The 21,940-nt window shown below is 43.4% G+C and overlaps 1 protein-coding gene and 1 long non-coding RNA gene across 4 annotated transcripts in view; one reads left to right on the forward strand and one right to left on the reverse strand.

Annotated features, from left to right (window-relative positions):
* col12a1a (collagen, type XII, alpha 1a) overlaps positions 1-21,940 on the reverse strand; it is a 56,852-nt gene that overhangs the window by 23,476 nt on the left and 11,436 nt on the right. For 2 of the 3 annotated variants that reach the window (XM_034575911.1, XM_034575912.1), the window contains exons 14-32: positions 16,402-16,671; positions 14,697-14,963; positions 14,318-14,510; positions 14,100-14,224; positions 11,982-12,131; positions 11,780-11,899; positions 11,520-11,684; positions 11,269-11,415; positions 10,339-10,478; positions 9,489-9,618; positions 8,265-8,410; positions 7,682-7,811; positions 6,876-7,012; positions 5,593-5,722; positions 5,220-5,359; positions 4,918-5,050; positions 3,835-3,974; positions 334-463; positions 90-229 (exon numbers count right to left, since the gene is read on the reverse strand). In XM_034575911.1, the coding sequence (XP_034431802.1) occupies positions 90-229; positions 334-463; positions 3,835-3,974; positions 4,918-5,050; positions 5,220-5,359; positions 5,593-5,722; positions 6,876-7,012; positions 7,682-7,811; positions 8,265-8,410; positions 9,489-9,618; positions 10,339-10,478; positions 11,269-11,415; positions 11,520-11,684; positions 11,780-11,899; positions 11,982-12,131; positions 14,100-14,224; positions 14,318-14,510; positions 14,697-14,963; positions 16,402-16,671 (2,933 nt within the window). The remainder of the gene's footprint in view (positions 1-89; positions 230-333; positions 464-3,834; positions 3,975-4,917; positions 5,051-5,219; positions 5,360-5,592; positions 5,723-6,875; positions 7,013-7,681; positions 7,812-8,264; positions 8,411-9,488; positions 9,619-10,338; positions 10,479-11,268; positions 11,416-11,519; positions 11,685-11,779; positions 11,900-11,981; positions 12,132-14,099; positions 14,225-14,317; positions 14,511-14,696; positions 14,964-16,401; positions 16,672-21,940) is intronic. The other variant, XM_034575913.1, reaches the window with a different exon arrangement.
* Positions 114-21,936, forward strand: LOC117755829. Its single transcript, XR_004612673.1, has 3 exons — positions 114-245; positions 19,470-19,538; positions 19,700-21,936. It is a non-coding gene; the product is annotated as an uncharacterized LOC117755829 (long non-coding RNA).

Raw genomic sequence — 21,940 nt, forward strand, 5'->3', positions numbered from 1 at the left:
CTGGATAGGGTAACAACAAGGCGAGCATCAGTTTGTGTTTGAGCAGAAGGAAAGCTCTATGCATGGTGTAGAGACCCTCTCCGGCTCACCATCTCCTCCTCTCCCCCAGCTGCAGGAACATAGAAGATCCGATACTGACGAACGTTGCCCTCAGCAGCCTCCCACTGGACATTCAGGGTGCTGGTGGTGGGGTCAGTAACCTGCAGGTTCCTAACGCCACCCAGAGGTTCTAAGGTAAGATAAAGGTATGATACACTTAATATTGGGGACATAAGATACCAAAGGTTTTATGACTTCTCATTTGGGGAGAATCTTAGGTGAAAGACAACTTACTGGTCTTTCCGACGCCATTAAGCTCTTCGCTGACTCCTCGGGCGTAGACAGCCACCACATTGATGTCGTATTCGGTGTCAGGGGTCAGCTTGGGAAGCAGGACAGTGGTCTTCTTCCCTCCAACCTGGGTCTAGTTAGTGAAGAGATCACATGTTAGCCTCACTGGCTGCATAACTCTATTATTACCTATGCCAAGGAGGTTTTGTTTTCATTGCTGTTTGTTTGTTTGTTTGTTTATTTGACTTTTATCTGGATAAAGGCAAAAAAATATTGAACCGATTTTTCTTGAAACTTTATGGAAGGGTGGGGTATGAGCCAAGGAAGAAACCATTATATTTTGGATTGGATCTGGACAAAGGGGTGGATCCAGGAAGGTTTGATCACTTTCCTCAACTCAATCTTTCTTTTTTTTTTACATTTTCACTGATTTCCCACAGAGTAATATATGGATCTATATGGTCTGAAAATTATCAGACATGTTTAGGGAACTGATATTTATTAATGTGTGCAGAATCCAAATATAAATCTGGATCTATAGATAATTTAAATGTGGTTTCATAAGGGGACTGTTGAGTTATGTTGAGGTAATGTTAACGATGCTGTAAAGTGTATGTTTACACGTGATAATTTGGATACATAATGGATTTAGATACTTAATCAATAGTTTACTAGTTTAGTTAGTCAGTTAACTGTTCTTTCTCAAGCTTTTTTACATTTCCTAAAATATCTCCATCAACCATCTGCAGCTATCACGGAAAAGATATTTGATTTGTTTTGACCGGGATAAAAAGTTAAACAACTCTCCATGTGTTCCTTGAATTGATGACACTAACTTGATGGAAAGAATTCTACCGGAAAACTACCGGACTGTCAACATATCAGAGGAGGAATGCTTTGAGTGTTTTTGGACAGGGTGAGTCGCCAGCACACTGGCCAAGGTAAATGTGTACGCTGATGGCTAAAACAGCAGGATGTCTTGTCATAAGGAGCCATGACTGGTGATGAATTTACAATATTGCTTTTGGCTTGAGCCATAAGGACTGCAGATATAATTAAAAAAGAGATTTGGGAGTGCGTTTGCATGATACAGCTCTCTTAAGCTTTCTCAATCAACCGATTGATTCTTTTTATCAGCAATGAAATAGAAAACGCAAAGACGGACGTTTGATCCTTTGGCCCGATAGTTTTCTTGTTCAAAACATGTGCAACATGTGCGTCAGAAATTCCCAAAAACAGACAAAGTAATGCAAAACAGCCTGGGCTAGCTGTCCTTGTTGGAATCCTGACACTGAACCAAGAAGACTTGGCTAATATTAGCTTGTTATCCTCCAGTTTTCCATCAACCTTTCACTTTGATATCAGCCATACAATCAACACATTTACATGTCATCAAGTACTGAAGTGGAAAAAATTCCATCTTGTGTTAAAAGGGAAACTAATGGCCAACAAATGAGCCACGTAACACCAGCTGAACTAAAGCTGAATATTGCACAAAATGACTGAGTGAATAATAAGTACATAAAATTAGCTCAAAGGGCCAGTGTGTACGATTTTCTGGAATAAATCTAACCAACTGAGTAGCCCTCCCTTAACCTACGGTGGCCATCCGGTAATGGCCCTTGCTGGAGCCAGTGTTTGGTTTGTCTGTTCTCAATCTCTGAGCCCATCGGCTAACGTCTGATGACAAATTAGCCTCTGGGGGCAACAGCCAATATTTTGGGGCTTCCTGTGTAGATGGTGGATATCTGGGCCAAGACAGCTTCCTCCCTTTGCCATACCCAGTCCGACTAGTTTCTTTATCATAGGAGTCAAAGGTTTCGCCACACAAAATACAAGCAGTGCAACTTTTTGTAGGTGTTTTAGGTCCAGACAACAGTTTGGCTAATCTCTATTATCAGCTATCTGCATATGAATGGAGAGCAGATACACTTCGCACAATGTGTATCACCTCTTTTTCTCTCTACCTGCAAGGTTGGTGATTCATTGGTCAAACTAGAATCCATGAATGTTGTTGGTTACTACATGGCTCTGTTCATTTTTAATAGATCCCTAAGAATCCTACTGTGCTTTAAATTGTACTTGCCTTCTCCACTATTACATATTTTACCTGCCATCTGGGCTTTATTAAAAAAGAAGCATTGAAGAAAGAGGTTTGTGAGCACAGTGGCTTTGTGCAGCACTTTAAACACAATCCTCATTAAATAAACTGACCTGACTTGGCACATGCATTCCATGTCACAGCTTTCCAGAGCTGATCAAATAGCACACACTGCATGTGGACCATTACAGCCCAGTGCAGAGAAATGTTTGATCTCATAAGTATCTGTTCACTGTCTCCCAACAAAGCTGTTAAATTATCAGACGGTAACATTTTATCTCATCTCTTCACATTGAGGGTGAAATATAGCCGCTAAAGTTGGTTGGAACATTCAACATTGATTTAAGTGGTTGTTTCACAGCTTATCAGTGTGACTATCAGGCCGCAACCTTGTTTAAGAGCTTGTGCAAAAACACCTTCCAGCACTCTCTCGAGTCCCGCTTTTAAGTCTTGCGCGTGGAAGCGATGAGAAATGTCTGACAGCAAATTGAAACCAAACATTCAGCTGTCTATTCCAAAAAATACTTTTGCATATTCAGAGAGGCAGCCAAAAATGTATGACTAGCAGGAGACTTTCTGCAGCGTCAGGAAATACTGAGAAAAACTAGGAAGGGGTTTTGTCCACATTAATGCCTCTATTTCCAAACAACAGATTAAGAGATTTGAAGACTTAGAATAAACTAAAATAATGCAATACCAGTAGCAGATGTTTAGTTAAGTGTATATTTCTTGGAGGCAAAGCTGCTCTGGAGGAAGAAACAAATGCGCTGACTGAGTTAGCATCGTTTGTCTGGCCAAGTAATGCGAGACTGAAGTCCAGTGAAGAGGACAAGGAGTAAGACGGAGGAGTAAGTAGCATTTAAGCTTACTGGTGCTGCTAATGAAGGAAAGATTTAATCGAGATGTGCAAACGTTTCAGCATTTACCAGATCAGATTTACTGACCTTTTAAATTAAAATAGGTTTACAATACCATACTTTGACATTTATTGACACTAATCCTCTTCCTTCAGCTGGTATTCTGTCTTTCCAACCAAGTGGAGTTCTCTTGATAGATAATACAATTGAGCTTTTGTTGCTTGTGCTTTCAAGATCACCACTTGAAAAGTAACACAAGGTGGCCAATTTGCACTCTTTAACAAAAAACAGTAAGATTTCATCAACGAAAGTCATATTTTAACTGCAGTGTACTCCTTCAGGGTGGAACAGTGGTTAGCAATGTTGTCTGACAGCAAGAAGGGTCGGCCTATGTGGAGTTTGCATGCTCTCCAGGTGGTACTCCGGCTTCCTCCCACAGTCCAATGACATGCATACGCGGGATAGATATTTATTCAAAATTCTACACAAAGCAGTGTGAATGTGCTGTGTACTGGTGTCTCTCTGTTGGTCTGTTGTGAGACTTACTGTCTGGGTCCTGCCTCCAGATGTGGGGACATACGTGATCCTGTAGTTCTGGACGCGACCTGGAGCTGGATTCCACCTGGCGTTCATACTGGTGGTGGTTTCGTTGAACACAACAAGGTCGGTGGGAGGTGCATTGGGGGCTGGGAAATGCACGCACACACACACATATCGCAATTACAACCATGTTAATCTGTCATAAGCACACTCACTCACATAAAAAAAATATCTTAAAGACACTGTCCTTGATATTTTGGTCAGTCTGTGTTCAGCTGTGTATTCTTAGTCTTGAATGATTCACTTCATTGAAATATAAGTTAATTTACTTCTCATACTATAACAAAGCAGGTGTGTCTCATTTGTATCAAGGACTGTGGCTTTAAGAGAAGAAAAGACAAACCACCTCTGGGGTTTTGTCTTTTCTGAAGCAGGGATGGATTCTGTTGAACAGCCATGGATTGATGGAAGGATGGATGGACTGATTAATGCATGAATGAAGGCAATGAATGGATTGATGAATGGATGGTGGAACAGATGATGGATGATGGAATGGGCTGCAAAAACAGGGATTCAAATCTCTGTTTTGCAAGGCATGCACAATTGAAATCCAGTGTTCTGAGTAAGAACACAGTCATGAACAGCCGTGGATTGAATGGCGTGGACATTGGGACAAACGGATGAGGACAGACAAACACACGATGAAACAGATGTTTCTGCTGTAGCATCATTGGAGCAGTGGATGGGTTGATGATGAAATGATGCTTGTCCAAAGAACAGCATAGCTTATGACCACATGGATGATACATAAAATGATAAAACATGCTTTCTTTGCTTGAAAGGAAAAGCATCCTCTTGCTTTACCACAAACATACTTACTTCTGCTACCACCTGGTCTGCCCACTAAAGAGGCTGAAATAGAAAGGTATAATGGTCGTACCCTTCACTGAACATGTCACACAGCATTTTTACAGAAGGTAAAATCAAAAGTTAAATCATTTTATTGACTTGGGTCAGGAGTAAACACTGATTCTGTCAAAGAGCTGAGAAAAACTGGATAATAGTCGTCACAGAGCTGCTAGATCTTACATGTTCTCTCAGTGCCCATCAGATCCTCGCTCTCTGATTCGTCTGGGTAGATGGCGGTGACCGTCACGTCATAGAGCGTGTCTGGCTCCAGGTTCTCCAGGACGTGGGTCGTCTCGTCGTTGTTGAGAATGGACTGATGAAGAAAACATAAACGGAGTACGTGGGAAGGTGCTTGGCTACAACTTTATCCAAAGCAAACAAAACATAATTCGATTGGTGCAGCAGTCTGTGTGGGACTCATCATGAAACTCTGTGATTTATTGGAAATGTAAACATCTGGGGCACAGCTGCTTTTCTCTTACATATTGGAAGTTGGGGTCTCCCTTCTTCGTCCAGCCAATGCGATACAGAGCGACATCGGGGGCTCCGTGGTCCCAGGTGGCCCTGAAGCTTGTCTGGGTAGCCTCTGACAATCGTAGGTTCTTCGGGGCAGGAACCACATCTACAGAGAAGGGGGGGGGGGGGGGGGGGGGGGGGGTTAGTTATGATCACTGCGAGTCCACATCCACTTTGCCATCATAGTATAACACTAGATATCTTTGTCTGTCTGTCTGTATGTGGCTAACATATCTCGAGAACTGCAACTAGCATTAACACAGCCTAAGCAGACAGCCCATTCCAAACAGGCAGGTTCAGAACGGACACTGCACTAGTTATAATAGTTTTCACTCTTACCTGTGACTGCGTCTCCCAGCATTGGCTGTCCAGCGCCTTCATCATAGATCGGAGTAACAGTCAAACCATACTCGGTCTGTGACATCAGGTTGTCCAGTTGTCTGGTGGTCACATCTCCCCCAACTTCCAGCTGTGAACAATTAAACACGTTTGTTATATACAAATTTTATCAAATCAATATAAAAATACACAGAGCTTCTTTATGCTATTTGAAAGTAGAAAAGACTCCATATGTTTTCCTCTTCAGACAGATGTTTGCCAGGTCTTGTGAAACTTTAATTCCGCTCTCAGTGTGCGTTTCCAGGAGCTTTGGCGACGGCGGTAATATTCACCAAATAAGACTTGGTTGGAAACTTGACCAGAAGGTATAAAACTGTGCTTCATCCAGAGGAAAATGGGAAACAAATAAAACACTCAACAAACAATAACAAGCTGCAGAATTTGACTGAACACCAGGAATACTTACAGGAAATACCACACTGCTTTTACTGCTCTAGATTCCATTAGGTTTTATTAGCTGAGACTCGAGAAATAAAACTTGAGGGAATCTTTTTTCGATACCAATACCAGCTGCTGTATGCTTGTGTGATTGTTTGCACTCTCATTTTCATTATAAACAGACCCTTAATTTGTCTCTCAGCACCATAAAAGCACGCACAGGGCTTCAGCTGGTGGAAATATGTCCTGCAGCCTGTGCTGTGGGGGGCATACTGTCACTTATTGGGCTCTATCACTTAATATAAAGGTCAGACGTGATGTTCTACAACTCTCTGGGCAACTTCTGACAATCACATCCTCAGCCCATGAGTCACTTTCACATGTGTGTTTCCACCAAAGGAGTTTTGAGGATCCCCTCAATCTGATTTATGGCTAAGGAAATGGTAAATGACAGATGTTAAGAGTTTGCTGCCGTAGCCGTAATCCTCAATCTCTACAACCACCAAAACCCCTCTTTAATCCCTCACCATGAGGGACCAAGTTCGTATAGTTTCATGATCTATTCTGGACTCGAGAATATTCCCTGATGCCCCCGCCCCCCTGACAGCTGCCGTCTCCATTATGTGGTCCAGGCCAAAACTTTGAAGGAATAATCAAAAGAATATCTATAGAAGTTCATCGCTATCAAACCAAATGGCTCAAACACACATTAGAACAGTCTCAGTGTAGTAATTATGTAGGAAATGGATTGGTAAGTCATTGGCTGCTAACAGCCTGTTTACATCTGTTTGAATGGGTTTAGGGACGTAAGGAAAGGAAAGCAACAATAGTGGAACTAAACTAACCTCTTTAGCATCTCCTTCCTCAGGCTTGTAGGTGATGATGTACTTGCGAACAAGACCAGGAGCAGCATCCCAGTAAAGCCACATGGTGCTGTGGGTGACATCACGAACTCTGAGTTCGCCTGCAGGTGGTAGGGGCACTGAAGGAGGAGCAGAAGGTCAGTGTTAGTCTCTGGACAGGTTGATATTTAAATAAACGAACAAATGAATGAAGACAGTCCCGAGGTCACAGTGGCCCCAACACATCAGGCCTCACCGATAAACATTTAAGCTGCTTTCAGGCACTCAAGAAAATGTCAGGAAAATTGCCTTCGGACATTTTCCGAAAGGTTTGCTTTTCACATATGAAGAGCGCAGCAGGAGATTTCCACTTCAGGCAAGGGGAGGTGCCCGGGTGGAACATACAGGACATGATGTATAAGTTCTATCGCGGAAATCACATGTTTTTGTCTACAGCATATGAACACAGGCGTCAAAAGTTCTAGTTGCATAGCTCCTCTTTCTCATCCTGAGATATTTGTATCGTCCATTGCATGCTAGAAATGTCATGACACGCCCCCACTCGCTCGCTATGAATTTTCCTTCTGCACCCTCACATGGCCTCACCTGGACATTTTCTGTACATCTTACCAGACTCACTGGCAGGAGTCAGTAAAAAAGACATTCATATTCTCACGTACAGCCCCTCTGAAATATTTCAGGAAAATGCCCGGACTTCAGAGCATTTCTGAAAGCAGCTTATGTCAAATCAGCGTCATAAAACATGCGCTGCATCAATGAAATCAACTCGTGATTGAGTGAGCACATACGCGTGACTCCCTGCTTGGTCAGTGGTTCGCTGGCTGATTCTCCGTGCAGGGCGAAGAGGGACAGCGTGTAGGCCGTGTTGGGGAGCAACTTCACCAGCTGGACGTCAGTTGTATCTCCTCCCACTCTGATCTGCAAGGGGGAAGCAGACCAAACAGACAACATGAGGTCAGAGGGGAGGTGGACAACAGGGACCGCTCACTGTCATGGAGAGAAACATTTGGACAAGAAAATTGAGACAAACGATCTGTTGCTGAATCCGGTCGGGACCCACTGGGTTTGACACCTCATAAACAAATGATGATGTTCCCTTGGCAGAGTGAGCTCATGGTTCGCCCACCCCTTTGTGACTAACAGTGTTCCTCTGTGTTGTCCCTTCTGCCTTGTCTGCTGAATGGTGAGGCATACACTGGCCACTTTGTAATGTGGTATTTCAGTGTGTGACATCTGCGATTTGTCAGAAAAATGCTGACAGCAGGTTGCGTTTGGTCCCATGTAGCATTTAGCAGCGTGTTTACGAATGCGTTTTCTCCACATGTAAACACATCATATTCACAGCTGATTGGCTGCATGCCGCTCTCTTACCTCCTGCTCGAGGGTGGGCTCTGTGGCGTTGATGGCACTGTAGAGCAGCATGTAGCCCGTGGCGCCGGCTGCCCGCTCCCACTTCACCCGCATGGTGGTGATCTGTTCATCGTAAATGTCCATCCTCCTCACGGCACTCAGGGGCACTGGAGAACCAGGCAATTATGTTAAACATACACATATGTGCTCACAGGAATACAAACTGTAGATGTTCACGTTTCTTTTTCCTTGTTTTCTTGGACTTCAGACAGTTTCTCAGGCTTATTTTTGTCATTCACACTCTTAAAATCAATGCTGTTTTATTGGTGCTTTTATAGCTGTTATGTAACACTATTATATCTCTGCTATTTGAGAGAGCAAAAGTGAAACAACTCTTCACAATATCTTTAAAGAAACAAAGAAGGAAGTCAGAGTTGGACACCAGTGAGATCATGTAAAAGGCCTCTAACTTTGCATCTACTTAAAATGTACTATTGTTGTCATTTTGCTACCAATTAGGGATTTATAAACAGGACTAAGATATATATTTCCTTTGAACATCTGATAAATGGAGCCCACAAGGAAATCAATATTACATGTGTGTTATGTGGCTGAAACAGAGGGATTCAGTGACGGCGGCAGACTCAAAGAGAAACTGCTCATAGAAGTGAAGGCTGAAGTGCGAAAGAGCCTGTCGTTCCCAGACAACCCATTTTTTTCTTGAATCGGAAGGTCTCATCCAATTTCGAGCAAGTTCACCATAATATCGATGCACTGACAACCAGTTTAATTAAAAATGTAGTCGGCCAAGGTTATGTCTTTGCCCCTTGTTTGTTTTTTGGTTGGTTGGTTTGTTTCAGCAGTATTACGCAAAACTATTGAGCACATTCCACAAAACTTGATGTATGGATGGGACATGGGCCGAGAAAGAACCCATGATATCTTGGTACAGATTGGTATAGATGGGCGGATCCAGGAATTTTAACCACTTTTTTTTAACACATTGTGTGAAAAGGGCTTTTTCTTTTTGGTTGTTTATTATTTTCTTTACATTTTCACGAATTTCCCTGGTAGAAATTCAGGGATGTTGAAAAAAATCTTGCTTGATTGAATTAAAGGGAACTGTTTGGCATTGGCGGATGAATGCACTCATGTGAAATTGTAATTGTTAGAGAGTTGATTTTAGGTGGTTTATATTCAATAAATGATACAGGCTGAGAAGTAAGTCAAAAAGAGAAGACATACGTGTGGTCTCAGTTCCTTTAAGAGGCTCGCTGCTATCCTCTCCGAACAGGGCGTAGACATTGACCAGGTACTGGGTCAGAGGGTTGAGTTGTCGGAGGACCACCGTGGTCTCAGTGCCGTCCACGACCACCTATTGACAAAGGGAGGAGTTAGGTGAATGTAGCTGCAGTAGCGAGCTGTAGTTGTCCTCTGCGATGTGTTTTTGCACAGAAGTTTCAAGAGTCAAAACCTTTTTGATGAAGTTAACGTGTCTGCAGATACTTTCTCAAAATAAAAGAGGGTGTTTTTGTTGGGGGAGCGATAATTCATTTAGGAGCAAAATAATCAAAAGCTCTATCTGTTTACCGGATTCACTATAAGCCAGAAATTAAAACCAGAAAGCCCTTTGACCAATTTCTACTGACCTAAATCTCAACATGTGCTTCAATCCCAGATGCATAAACAATAATAGAACCTCATCAACTGTGTTCACTATTAAATCCATGGGAGCTGGACAAAAACAAACAACTGTAATGAGATTCAGACACCAAAAATGTATCTCGCCACACGTTGTGGAGCCAAGACCCTGCTGGCCAACAAGGCTATCACTCATGATGTCATTATTTGGTTTCTAATCTTCTAAACTGAGAGCTGTGTGTGTTTTTGTTTCCTTGCCCCAAGTCAGATCGTAATGTAATTAGACACCCACGCAGCAAGACGCCAACACAAACAGGAGGCTGGATAGACGTCTGAATGGAGATTCCCATTAATACCCACACAGGAAGATGAGCTACGCATACTGCTCATTTTTCTGTGATTGGAATGGAAGACGTTGTTTGGGAGTTGTAGCACGTTATGGAATAAGTTTTACCTGCAGTGGCTGTCCTGACACAGTCATGTACTCCACTCGGTAACTCTCCACTGGGCCATCGGGAGCGGTCCAGGAGGCTCTGAAGGACTGGTGTGTCACCTCGGACGTCACAAGATCAGTAGGAGCACCCGGTGCTCCTCCTATTCAGGTTTTGGTACAGAAAGATAGAAACTGAAATATGGGCCATCACAGTGATCATTATACATTTTTATGTTGGATCTTTCTTCCTTTTAATGCAAAAGTCATCTGGATTACCATAAACTACAGTTTCATAGCTTTTATACAAATGTTAAAGGACAGGAGCTCTTCTCCCCCACAGAAAACACTGCCCTGAAGCATCACAAACACCTCTTCAATAGTCCAGCCAATAGTTACACATCATTGTGATATCATGTGACGTCACAGAGGCTGACAGGACGAACTGCAGCAATGGACAGTCCGAGGAAAGTGATTTGTTTTCTGAACATTAGAGCATGTAAACCATTTCAACTATTAACCCAAATTAAAAAAGCTGAAAGAGCAAAAACAAATAAAATGTGGCAACAGATACAACTTTGATTCAGAAAAAACTTCTAAAGGAACCATGTCCACACCACATTATGGAATGAGACTAAAGCCGCATCCTCCAAGAGGTTTCCCAATAGCAGCTATTTGATTTGATTAAGGAGCAGACAAATTCCTATTCCACAGAGGCAAGAATATTAGTGGAAGAAGAAAGTAACAGATCTGCAATAATTTTCAAGAGCTTAGCCGGTTCTTAGCTTTTAGAGTTGCCTTCCATGGTGGGCCAGACATTAAACTGTCTGTGGGTTTGGGATGATCTACTCTACGTTTACACTACATATCATACTGTCTGGGAGCAGAGCAGTTGGCGTTGACGATTCCACTGTGAAATTATTGATATTATTAACTATTTAAACCCATCCATACCTGGTCCCTTGACACTGTTACAGAGGTTGTCTGTAAGATTGTCCACAATGTCCAACAGGAAGGAGAAGTCAGCCACATTGTACATGTGAATATCATCCGGATCAGTGGCAATGGACCTCAATTCGTTCTCATCAGCATTCTTCACACCTAAACCGCAGTGATTAAGTCGATAGCGATTAGTAGCTTGACACACATGGAAATCTTAGGTCATATAATGAATCTGCAAATAAAGGGGTGTGAATTTTCATTACCGACTGCATACAGCTCAATGGCTGCATCACGCAAGTTCTGAGAGTTGACGATGACGTCGTCCTGGGATTTGCCATCAGTGATCAACACGCCGATCTTTCGAGCGTTGGGTCGCATCCCGACGTCCTCTTTGAAATTGTTCTGGAGGATGTAGTTCAAAGCCATACCTGCAATGGAGACAACATGCACTCATCACGCTGATTTCCAAGTGAGACAGAGAAGCTGTGGTGCTGCCTCTTTTAGACTGAATAGATGGAAGTACCAGTTAAGGTGTTTCCGCCTTTGTAGGGCAGGTTAGCCACAGCTTCCAGGAGGGAGTCCCGAGTTTTGTGAGCCTCCAAGTGCCATTCAGTCTTGGGGTCTCCACTGTACTGAGCGAGACCTGTCGACACAACACCTGTTAGACCAACTCAAAAAGACCATTTTCATATTATTGGTGGTAAGCAGTTGACCGATACACCCACCAATTTGGACCCTCTCGGGGCTGATGTCAAAGACTCCCACCATACGGGAGATGAAGGCACGAATGGTCTTGAAGTTGAGACGTCCAATACTCCATGAACCATCCACCAGCACCACAATGTCGGCCTGTGAATTGGTCTTACACCTCACACCTGAGCGGGCAGAAGTGAATGTGTCATCATGTGATGGAGGGGAAAGATGTACAGTAGTTCAACTATCATGTGCACAATAAAGGTGTGGTCTGAATTAAAATGGTGTGGAAGGTGCTCAAAGAAATGTGAGAGTAAAAGGAAAGAGTAAAAGAAAAGTTCATAACATCAAAAAGGACAAGGACATCAAGAAAAATTCTACAATCCTAAACACACATCTCCAGGAATAAGCAGTAAATCATTATGAACTAATATTCTCCTTCACAGAGGAATTCTTATCAGATAACTTTTTTCCAGGTGTCATGATTATTATCTTCTTGTCTTGTGGCGTGTGGAGACAGTATTTCTTTCTCTTGGATCCATGAGTTCATCCCTTAGGGCAGATTAGGAATAATACGCCCATGACATATCAAAGGGCCTTCACTGGAGAGTGGACAAGTGTGTTCTCCAGAGCTGCAGGGTAATATTCCAACACGCAGCTGGGTGGCGACATGGAAGTCGTCTGATCCTCGGCACCTAAAAGACAGCTGCAGATGTGCAACAGGGATAGGCAGATGTTGCACTAACTGCCACTGTCTGCAACTGAAAACAGGTTATATATATGATTTACACATTGGTTTGCTCACACAGAAAATCCAAAGACAATTCTCCATGAATGAGAACCAGCTGTCAAGCTTACAGAGACAGAGAGAGCATGCACAGGTACGTTGGATTGGATTCAAATTTAAAAAAGGGACAAATTGCACAAAGTTACAATATCGTAAAAAGAGGATTTTCTTATCAATCTATTAATTCCAGAAATCTCTGTCAGTCTGAATGTGGCTCTCATATCCCTAGAAGTGTTCATCATATCAGCATCACACTTGGTACGTGTAGTGTTAAGAAACCCAAGGAAGAGCAGTGTCAAATTTTGTGCGATTTGGACACGTGACATGTTCAATATTAATTTACTTTGAATAAACACGCCACCAGGGCTCTGTAGCAACGTAAGAGACTTTGTCGATCATGACAACAGCTCGTTCTCGACAACACCAGCACCAGCTGATTCTCGAGTTATGTGATCTCTACTGAGTCGAGCTTCACCAAACTTTGAACAAAGAGGTGAACAGCTATTTGTCCAGCTGCAGTGACGTAGCTTCGGGGTCAGTAGACTGAGTCCCTACTTGCCGCGGCTCAATTGCTGCAGGTCACTTTTACACTTTAAGAAAGAGAGCTGCAACCACTGTTACTACAGGTCAAACAGAAGGTTTAGAACGGAAACTGGATTAGTGAAATTTAGAATCTATAAATTAGGCTAAAGTAAACTAAACTTAACTAAACTGTCTGAGAACTGACCTGTAGCCAATAGAGAGAACAGGAAGAAGACTGGGATTTTCTCACCCTTTTTATTTTTTGCACATTACTGAATATGCATCTGCCTCCCTATTAAGACCAGGCCTGCAGCTGCAGCGGTCGAGCTGACCTTTTCCAGTTCCTCCCATGCAATCACAACCATTTTTCCTCCTCTTGCACTGACTGCACCGACTCACTAGGTAGTAAAACATTTTATTACTGCAAACAGATTATATGCGTATGGCTCGATTCTACACTGGCTGCTCTCAGACTGGAAATAAAAAGCGGAAGCCCAAAGTGACACAGCGAAGACGGGCCAGAGGGGCAGACAGATGGAATTGCCATTACATCTGTTATTTCGTGAGACACAAAGCTTGGAGGAAAGGCATTCAGAGAAACTCCTCAGCTTTTATGGGGCATGTCTATAGAGAGCATTTTTTCCAAAGCAATAATTTACAACGTGATTCAGACGGGAGACACTACCTTAATGGTAACGACAGGCATGGCAGTTGAATAACTAACAGCAGAACAAAGACTGAAGAAATTGCAGTTGTTCATGTTCTTGTTGGTTTGAGGATAAAACATTGTTTTCTGTTTATCATATGAATGTAGGTTTTGATGAACATTGGATAACTTCACCTGTTGCCACATAAGGTGGAGGGTCGGGTGCGTCACTAAGAGTGGTTTTCTCCTCTCCAGCCAACGGCATGCTCTCTCCTCCATCAAACATACCAAACACATTCACTGTGTATTTGGTACCAGCTCTGCAGACCAAAAAAACCCAATCATTTTACTTGATATATCAGAAAACATTATTTGAAGCTTATAATACAAAGAGAATGAAAATGAGGACACACCTGAGCTCTTCCAGCACCACAGTATTGTCGTAGGGTCCGACCTGGAGTTCTCCCAGGTCGATGTCCTCATCTGCAGGGTGGAAAATGACCTTGTAGCCCCTAACGTCGCCGGGAGCGTGATCCCAGGTGACACGGAAGCTGGTCTTGGAAGGCTCAGACGTTTGGAGGTTCCTAGGACCTTTGTATGGTGACACTAGAGAGAAGAGGATTGCTTAGTTGAATGACTAAATGAGCAGCAAAGAATATTCAAAAATAAACTAAATACTAATATGTACTTTAATATTGTCTTTTAGTATGAGATGGTTATGATTGGGATGAGAACAGGATTGAGACAATAGACAGAGCAACATTTGTGTTGATGATTGATAGACTGACGTACGTGTTGTTCCCTCTCCTTGCCTCGCTCGGCCCTCTCCGAAACGGTAGACGGGCTGGACAGTGATGTCGTATGTGGTGAGGGGAGTAAGGCGTCGCAGCACGGTGGTGGTAGTGCCACCGGGCACCTTAGCTGCAAGCTGGCGCCCTCCAACCTGGGGTTTGTAGGTAACACGGTAGTTGAGCACATTTCCAGGTGCCGCCTGCCACGTCACCTTCATGCTCTTCTCCGTCTCCTCCGAGACTACAATTGCTCTGCCGGCAGCGGAGACTGCATAGAAGAGGGGAGGGGGGGAACGAAGGTTAAAGCGGAAAGGGAAAATGTGGACTTTGGGCCTCGTTCAGATGGGAATCTGTGCTGAATGTATTTCCAATATACCTTTGGAAATATAAGCAGCATGGCTTTCCTGCTGGTAAGTAAACTAAACAGTAACACGCTTGGCTACCTCACAGTCTTTCATCTGGATATCTGCTCAGTTTCCACATGCGTGTGAACACAAACACACCCAAATATTTCCGATTTTCAGAGGGATACATTAAACAGGCCCAAATTTACGTGATTGATTGTGTTTAGTTGGTGGCTTTTGGGAGCCAGACCGAGATGCCCTGTGAATTTAAGCAAACCCCATAGTTTTCCTTTTTTCCATTGTGTGTCTACAGTGTTTTTTCAATTTTATTTTTGGAGCAGGGAGGGCAAGTGTGAATCGTCAAAGGATTCAAAACAAGCAAAGGAAAATATTCTAAGCGCTCATTTTTATTAACGGAAAAAAGCAGCGCATCCAAGTTTGCCGTGTGTGGCTGGGTCCCCAGAGAGCTGTGATTTGTGAAGAGCACATGAAAAGAGAGAGCCACAGATAGCGGGTGCAGAGTGACGGAAGGAATGAGCAGAGTGAACATTATACACTAACGATGGTTGGAAATCTTTTTTTTTTCCCCTGACGACATTCCATCTCACTAAGTGGTGGACAATGTCCCTCCCCAAATGTTGAGAGTTTCCGCTCAATGTGCTTTTCTCATCCAAGCAAAGTTCAGTCTAACAAGGGGGAGAGGCCGACGTCTATCTGTCCTGCATATCCCAGGAAAACAGGGTGCAGGTGCACTGGACATTACATCACCTCTGTACATACACATGCACAGATTTAAAGATGTGCACGCAAAGTCTCTAACGTCTTGATGACTCAGCCAAGGCGTTAACAGAATATGTGTCTCTGACGGATCTACATAAAAGCCAGAAACGTCTCCTACAGCTGAATTGAATTTCATGAAGAACTCTTTAATCTGCGTCACTCCCCCAGATTCCTCAGTGATGATCCTCTAACGTCCATTTGTGACTGGAACGGACAAATAAAACTTTGAGGTACAAAACGTGTTAATGACAAGAAAGTCTAGACCTGGACTCTTGGCTTGTAAAACGATTACTGTGACAGTTACACATGAAAAACTGTTTAGCTGTCCCTTTGTGGTTTTCATTGGCTTTTATGGTCACAGAGTGAAATCGCATGAACACAACTTCACACTTTCATAATGAGACTTTCAGAAACTGAGAAAGGTGACACAAGAAAGGAGGCGCTTCAGGAAGAGACTAATAAAAACACTCAGAACAAATTCAGAACGAGGCAGATGTAGGCAGTGAGAAAAGAGGAAAATGGAACGATTAAGTGAAGGAGTCAGTTTATGGTGCAGGAGCTACAGCAGCTTAAGTGACTTACCATCCGTGGTTTCCTCTCCAGCCAGGGGCTGGCCCTCTCCGTGGCCATAGCCAGCAAACACAGACACTTGATAGCGTGTCTCAGGGGTGAGGCCGTCCAGAACTGTGGCGGTGGTGTCTCCTGCTATTGTCTTCTCTCCGGTCTCCTCGGTGAACAGAGACTTCCACCTGATCCGGTAATGACGAACGTTGCCGGGAGCCGCCACCCAAGACGCGGCAAAACTGGTGTCTGTGACGTCTTTGGTCACCAAGTCTCTGGGTGAACCGAGCTCTGTGGATAAATGAAACGGAAAAACATTAGCAGAGGTAGAGGTATTAAATACACCTTTGCAAACTGGATACGGAAAGTTGGTAGTGCTGCAGGTTTTATCTAGTTTCCCTAAACAAATTTCTCAGGATTTTCTTTGTTTTGATTTATTGCGATGAATAATAATTGAACTAAGATGGTGGTGTTAAAGCCGAACTACAAAAATACCCCAACCCTCCTCCAGCTCAGTGAGGGCTTTATCCAGGTGGTGTTAATTTATAATGAAGATATAGAAATATTGTAGGTTGGAGGAAGTAGGTTGTGTGACACAAAGGTGGGCAATGGAACGAACCCCAGCGATAAGCCACCAACAGTTACTCATCCGTAACCTCTCAGGATCAGTTTGAACAACCTGATCTTCTCCCTTCTTAATCAGAGACCACTGGAAAAATATCTGCAAAACCAATCACAAATCCCATATCCACCCCAGCGCCTCTCCCAGTAGCACTTTATTTTTCCATTGAAACAGAGGAAACCAGAGCCACGAAAGTGTGCTTGCTACAAATGCAGATGGTGCGCTCCCTCTCTCCTTTCCCTCCTTCGCTCGCTTTTCCTTAGAGATCGTCATGAAAGGAGACAGGCATAAAAATAGGGTGGAGGGGGATTTTGCGGTGGTGTTTCGTATTGAGCAGCCAGCACATGCTTGGTTGAGAGGGATGCCCATGTTGAGATGGACTCCCAACAGTCTGGCTGCCATATAGAGGAGCTGCATCCACCACAGGAAGATGGGCTTTGCCGCACGTATCCTCCTACACAACCACTGAGATCGTGATCCTCGCTCGAGCCCCTCAGGCCCTACATGCCAGCACCTAATGACAAAATAATCACAGGCTGAGCGAGGCTGCGCCCCGCTGGGTGGTCTCTGTCAAACCCCATTCATCAGACTGAGGTTTGACAGATATAAGTACGATTTCTTTTCTTTTTTTTAAAAGCCAAATGCAGAGAATGAGATGCACCACAAATCTTCCACAAGTCCCACAGATTGTCATTTGGAAAATTTAAGAGAACTCTGAGCACAAAAGGCAGCCACTGTGTCCATCTGTCACCCTGTGAGTCCGCATCAGCATCAGTCCATCACAGAGGAACTGGAAACGGATCTGAACAGAAAACAGAGCAGCACCCGGCCAAGCAGAGCAGAGCATACTGATCCCTCAGACCAAAGGCCAGATAGGAAGAGTGATGGCCGCGAAATCAGACTGATGAAGAGTTCCAGATATTGGAGCACCATGAAAACAGTGAAGACTACTAATAAATACCCGGATCATTCTGTCTAAAAGGTTCTAACTGCCAACTGCACAGGATGAACCTGACTGACTTTCACAACTGTGTGTGAACCAAGGACAAAAGGATCAGAAGAAAATGACTTCTGCAGGCAGTGGCTCCCTTTTTCTCGATACCTGCAGACAAATGCTTGCATGTAGTATATTTATCCTACCATTATCTATGCCTCTTATCCTTTGAGGGGGGGGGGGGGCTGGACCCAATCCCAGCAGACCTTGAAGTGGCGGTGTACACCCTGGACAGGCCGCCAGCATATCACAGTACAAACAACTTTTCACACTCACATTCACACCCTCATGCAATATAGAGTCTAAAATTAACCCAACCCCCCAACTGCATTGCTTTGGATTGTGGGAGGAAGCCGGAAACTCCACAGGGAGAACAAACAAACTCCACACAGAGAGACCCCGGCTGCACCTGGAGCCTTCTTGCTTTGAGGCAACAGTGTTAACCACTTAACCACCATGCTGCCCCCATGTAGTATGTCCATAAAGAAGATACAAAAATAAAAATGCTGAATCTCCTTGTCTAAGTTTATTTCTCAAGGCCCCTCTAACTGCATCCCGCCCTTCAAGGAGAGGGCCACTCTCAAATTAAGACCTTGGACGAGGCCTGATCACAAATTCACACAAAAGCCTCGCCCATTTCTCCACAAAACCACATATGACACAACTGAAAATCATCAAGGAGATAGAAAGAGATTAGTGCTGAGCATGTGCTGACATAACCTACGGATCTGCAGCCGAAGACGCCTAAAGCTTCAAAGTAGAAATGACTGCACATGTTAAGTAACATCAGTGTGAGCAGCCAGAAGAAACTGCACAGTTAAGGTACTAGCCTCCCAGCAATATCCAATTTTTAAAAAATAGACTCAGGAGTTATTTTGATCTCAGTATGAAAAAGCTGAATTTAAAAACTGAACCCCAAAATCACTGCAGGAAATGCACTGTTCCCTCAAACTGCCATCTCAGCACTGGCATCCCACTTCAGTTTTCCCTTGTATTGCTCTTGGTTCTAATACTGTACGTCTGAGACACAAAAATGAAGCCTTCAGTGTCTCTGTGCCAACGTTGCCCATCTCTGGTTTTTTACCTCAAAAGACCTTCAGAGCGAAGGAGAAAAAAAGAGCCTGGCACAGCTTAAAAGTTTGCAAAGGCATCACTTTGAGAGGAAATCAAAGCAAGATGCTACGTTTTCACCTGGTGTTGTATTGTGCTGCTCTGCGAGTTAAAGACAGTTTTGTTTTTGTGCCAGAGGCACATGGGAAAACATTTGCAGTGCAATTTAAGTAATTAGTTATTAGAGAGATGGGTACAATGGCTCCTTCAGGGGTTTGAACATGTGACCTCTCGATTTATGGGCTGAGCTTCACTCGCAAAGCCACCCTGAGGCAACCCGGTTCACATTTCTGAACAGACTTTTTTTTTCTATTCGTCCTCACCCTCTCTCTGCCTCTGCCTGTCCTCTGCCCCACCCTGGAGGAAGACAACCAGACGGCTCTCCCCCGAGACCAGACAGACAGCTCACACGCCTTTTCAAGGTCCTCGTAGGTAACATCTTCCACATGTCGGATAAAACGGCTTCTTCCTAAGTAAATAACTTTGGCCATGTTTGTGTATAATATTGGGACGTTCATCCAAGCATTCCCCTTAACACCTTCTCTGTCCTCCTTCTGAGTTATTTCAGGATGTTTTAATTCTGTCCCACTCAGTGCTTCTGGACTGGCGACCATCCACCGTCATAGCCACAACGGATGGCTTTGTGTGAGCCACTGTCTCCTGGTTCTCGCCTACATGAACTTCACAGGGGGGGGGCACCCAACATGAGTGGCACTCAAAACAATGAGATCAGTGTTGAAGCCTGCTGATGTCATGACAGATTGACAGAGCTGGCTAAACAAAGTGCTTTGTCATGGAGCTTCTTTTTTCCTGCGGGGGTGTGTTGCCGATGACAGCACAGAAATGACCAGTGGAAATTAACTGTATAATCAAACCCAAACCATTTGGTGAATGTGGGAAAAGAAAATCCCTTTTTTTCAGACTCTTACACTCATCAAAATGTAAACAAAGATCCATTGTACTGGTTGTGAGTTGAAATTTTGTCAATTCTAGAGTATACAGTACGAGCCAATATGTGGTATTATGCAACCTAGAGCACAGGTCCATGTGGTCTGCAATAAATCGCTTTTGAATAGGAACAGACTGTCTCTACCCATTCTACTCAACACACATTATGATGAATAGAAAATCTTTGGATGGGTCTGTGGCTTCAAACTGCTTTCAGAAGGGAGTCCAATTCAAGGCGAGCTAAGACTGCAACTGTGCCGTTTTTATCTTGGCGCACAAAAAGATGAATAAAACACAGGAACTGACTGATTTTTAAGACAAGACAATAGAGCGGTCATAACTAATAACCTCCAAGCTTAAGCCTTTGGTTTCACTGGCAAGTGGACTGGACAGATTTTGGGAACAACAAATCACAAAATGTCCACAGAACCAAGAATATAAATTCCTTAATTCCAGTTTATCTTCTCTTTTAAAATGAAATTACGAATGTCATAAACTCCGTTCTGTGGACATTTTACGATTTGTTGTTCCCAGCGTCGGGACTGAATGGAGAAAGAAAGCTTTTTGCTTTTAGGCACCTAATGCAGACTGATTTTCAGCTTCAAAACCTAGAAGAGTGGAACTAATGTTAATGTTATTAATCTATATCTTTGTCTGTTATTTTATTTCACTGTTGAAACTGTGTTCCTGCTATTCTTTGCCAGGACAGAAATCTCAATGGGACTAACCTGGTTAAATAAAAGCTTGTGAATTGAGATTGATTGAGAGTTTGAAGAGTTGAATTGAGAATAGAACTTGAGTAGAGGTTTCTGACACAACTTCACCTGCTTCCAAGGTGCACTGAGAAGAGGAGAAAAGTCTGCAGAGGTCAAAGCTCCAGCGACACTTGCAGTAAATAGAACCACTTGTTAGACTGACGTGTTTCGGCTTGGGGGGTCATCTGGACCATAACAAGGGCCACAAGCCAAAAACATTTGACCATGATGACCCTGGTGAGGCCACATGCCAAAGTGCGTGACTCTAACAATAAAGTTGTTTTATGTACTGGAATTGTTGTTGGAGTTTTTACCTCTTAGGCTTATCCGACAACAAACATTATCTTTAAACCAAGCAAATGACCCCATTTTAATGCGAAGTCGGATTCAGAGGCAGAGGTGGGCGGATCATATTGGGTCAAACTCCCCCCTTATAATTAATTGCCCACATAAGTGAACTCTTTTCATTTCACACAAAATTTACTGGTTTTGCAGCCACAAGTGGAGTTGACAATTAATTACATTAATAATTATTAACCCACATTTCTTAAAAACCACTGTTAAACTACAAATCATATGTCCCAAGCAGGCCAAGATGTGAAGCTATTACTAGGCAGGCATATGGACATCTGTTCCATAAGTTTTCTAGGTTTACAAGCATCCCCCAACCATTTCCACTTCACTGCCTTCATGGGCAGTAGAACCACCCTAACCTACAGTCTCTGCCAAAAAACATTACATTAAGTGCCTCATTCCTGTCTTTTCCCTTATAACAACATCCCATATACTCGACCAAGCTTGCAAAGTAATTCTGATGGAGTCGCCTGTGAGAAATACCAGATACTACATTCTTCAAAGGACTTAGTGGCAGACAAATGACCTAATTTCAGCAGTTTTACACTATGCAGCACTTAAACTCATAAATACTAATCAAGGACAAGGTTTTCCTAAACATGCATGCCTGAATCCCGGAGGTTTCTTGGCGCTCGAAAAGAAGCTGAACACAATTACATTTGTCTATTCAGAAGTTCAACTTACTGAGTCCACAGCCATAAAGCATGCTTCACACTTTTGTCACACATCATGCTTCAAAGCTTCCAAGTTAGACATTAGTACTGTGACTTCCTCCCT

The sequence above is a fragment of the Hippoglossus hippoglossus genome, chromosome 22, assembly GCF_009819705.1.
Source record: "Hippoglossus hippoglossus isolate fHipHip1 chromosome 22, fHipHip1.pri, whole genome shotgun sequence".
NCBI lineage: Eukaryota > Metazoa > Chordata > Actinopteri > Pleuronectiformes > Pleuronectidae > Hippoglossus > Hippoglossus hippoglossus.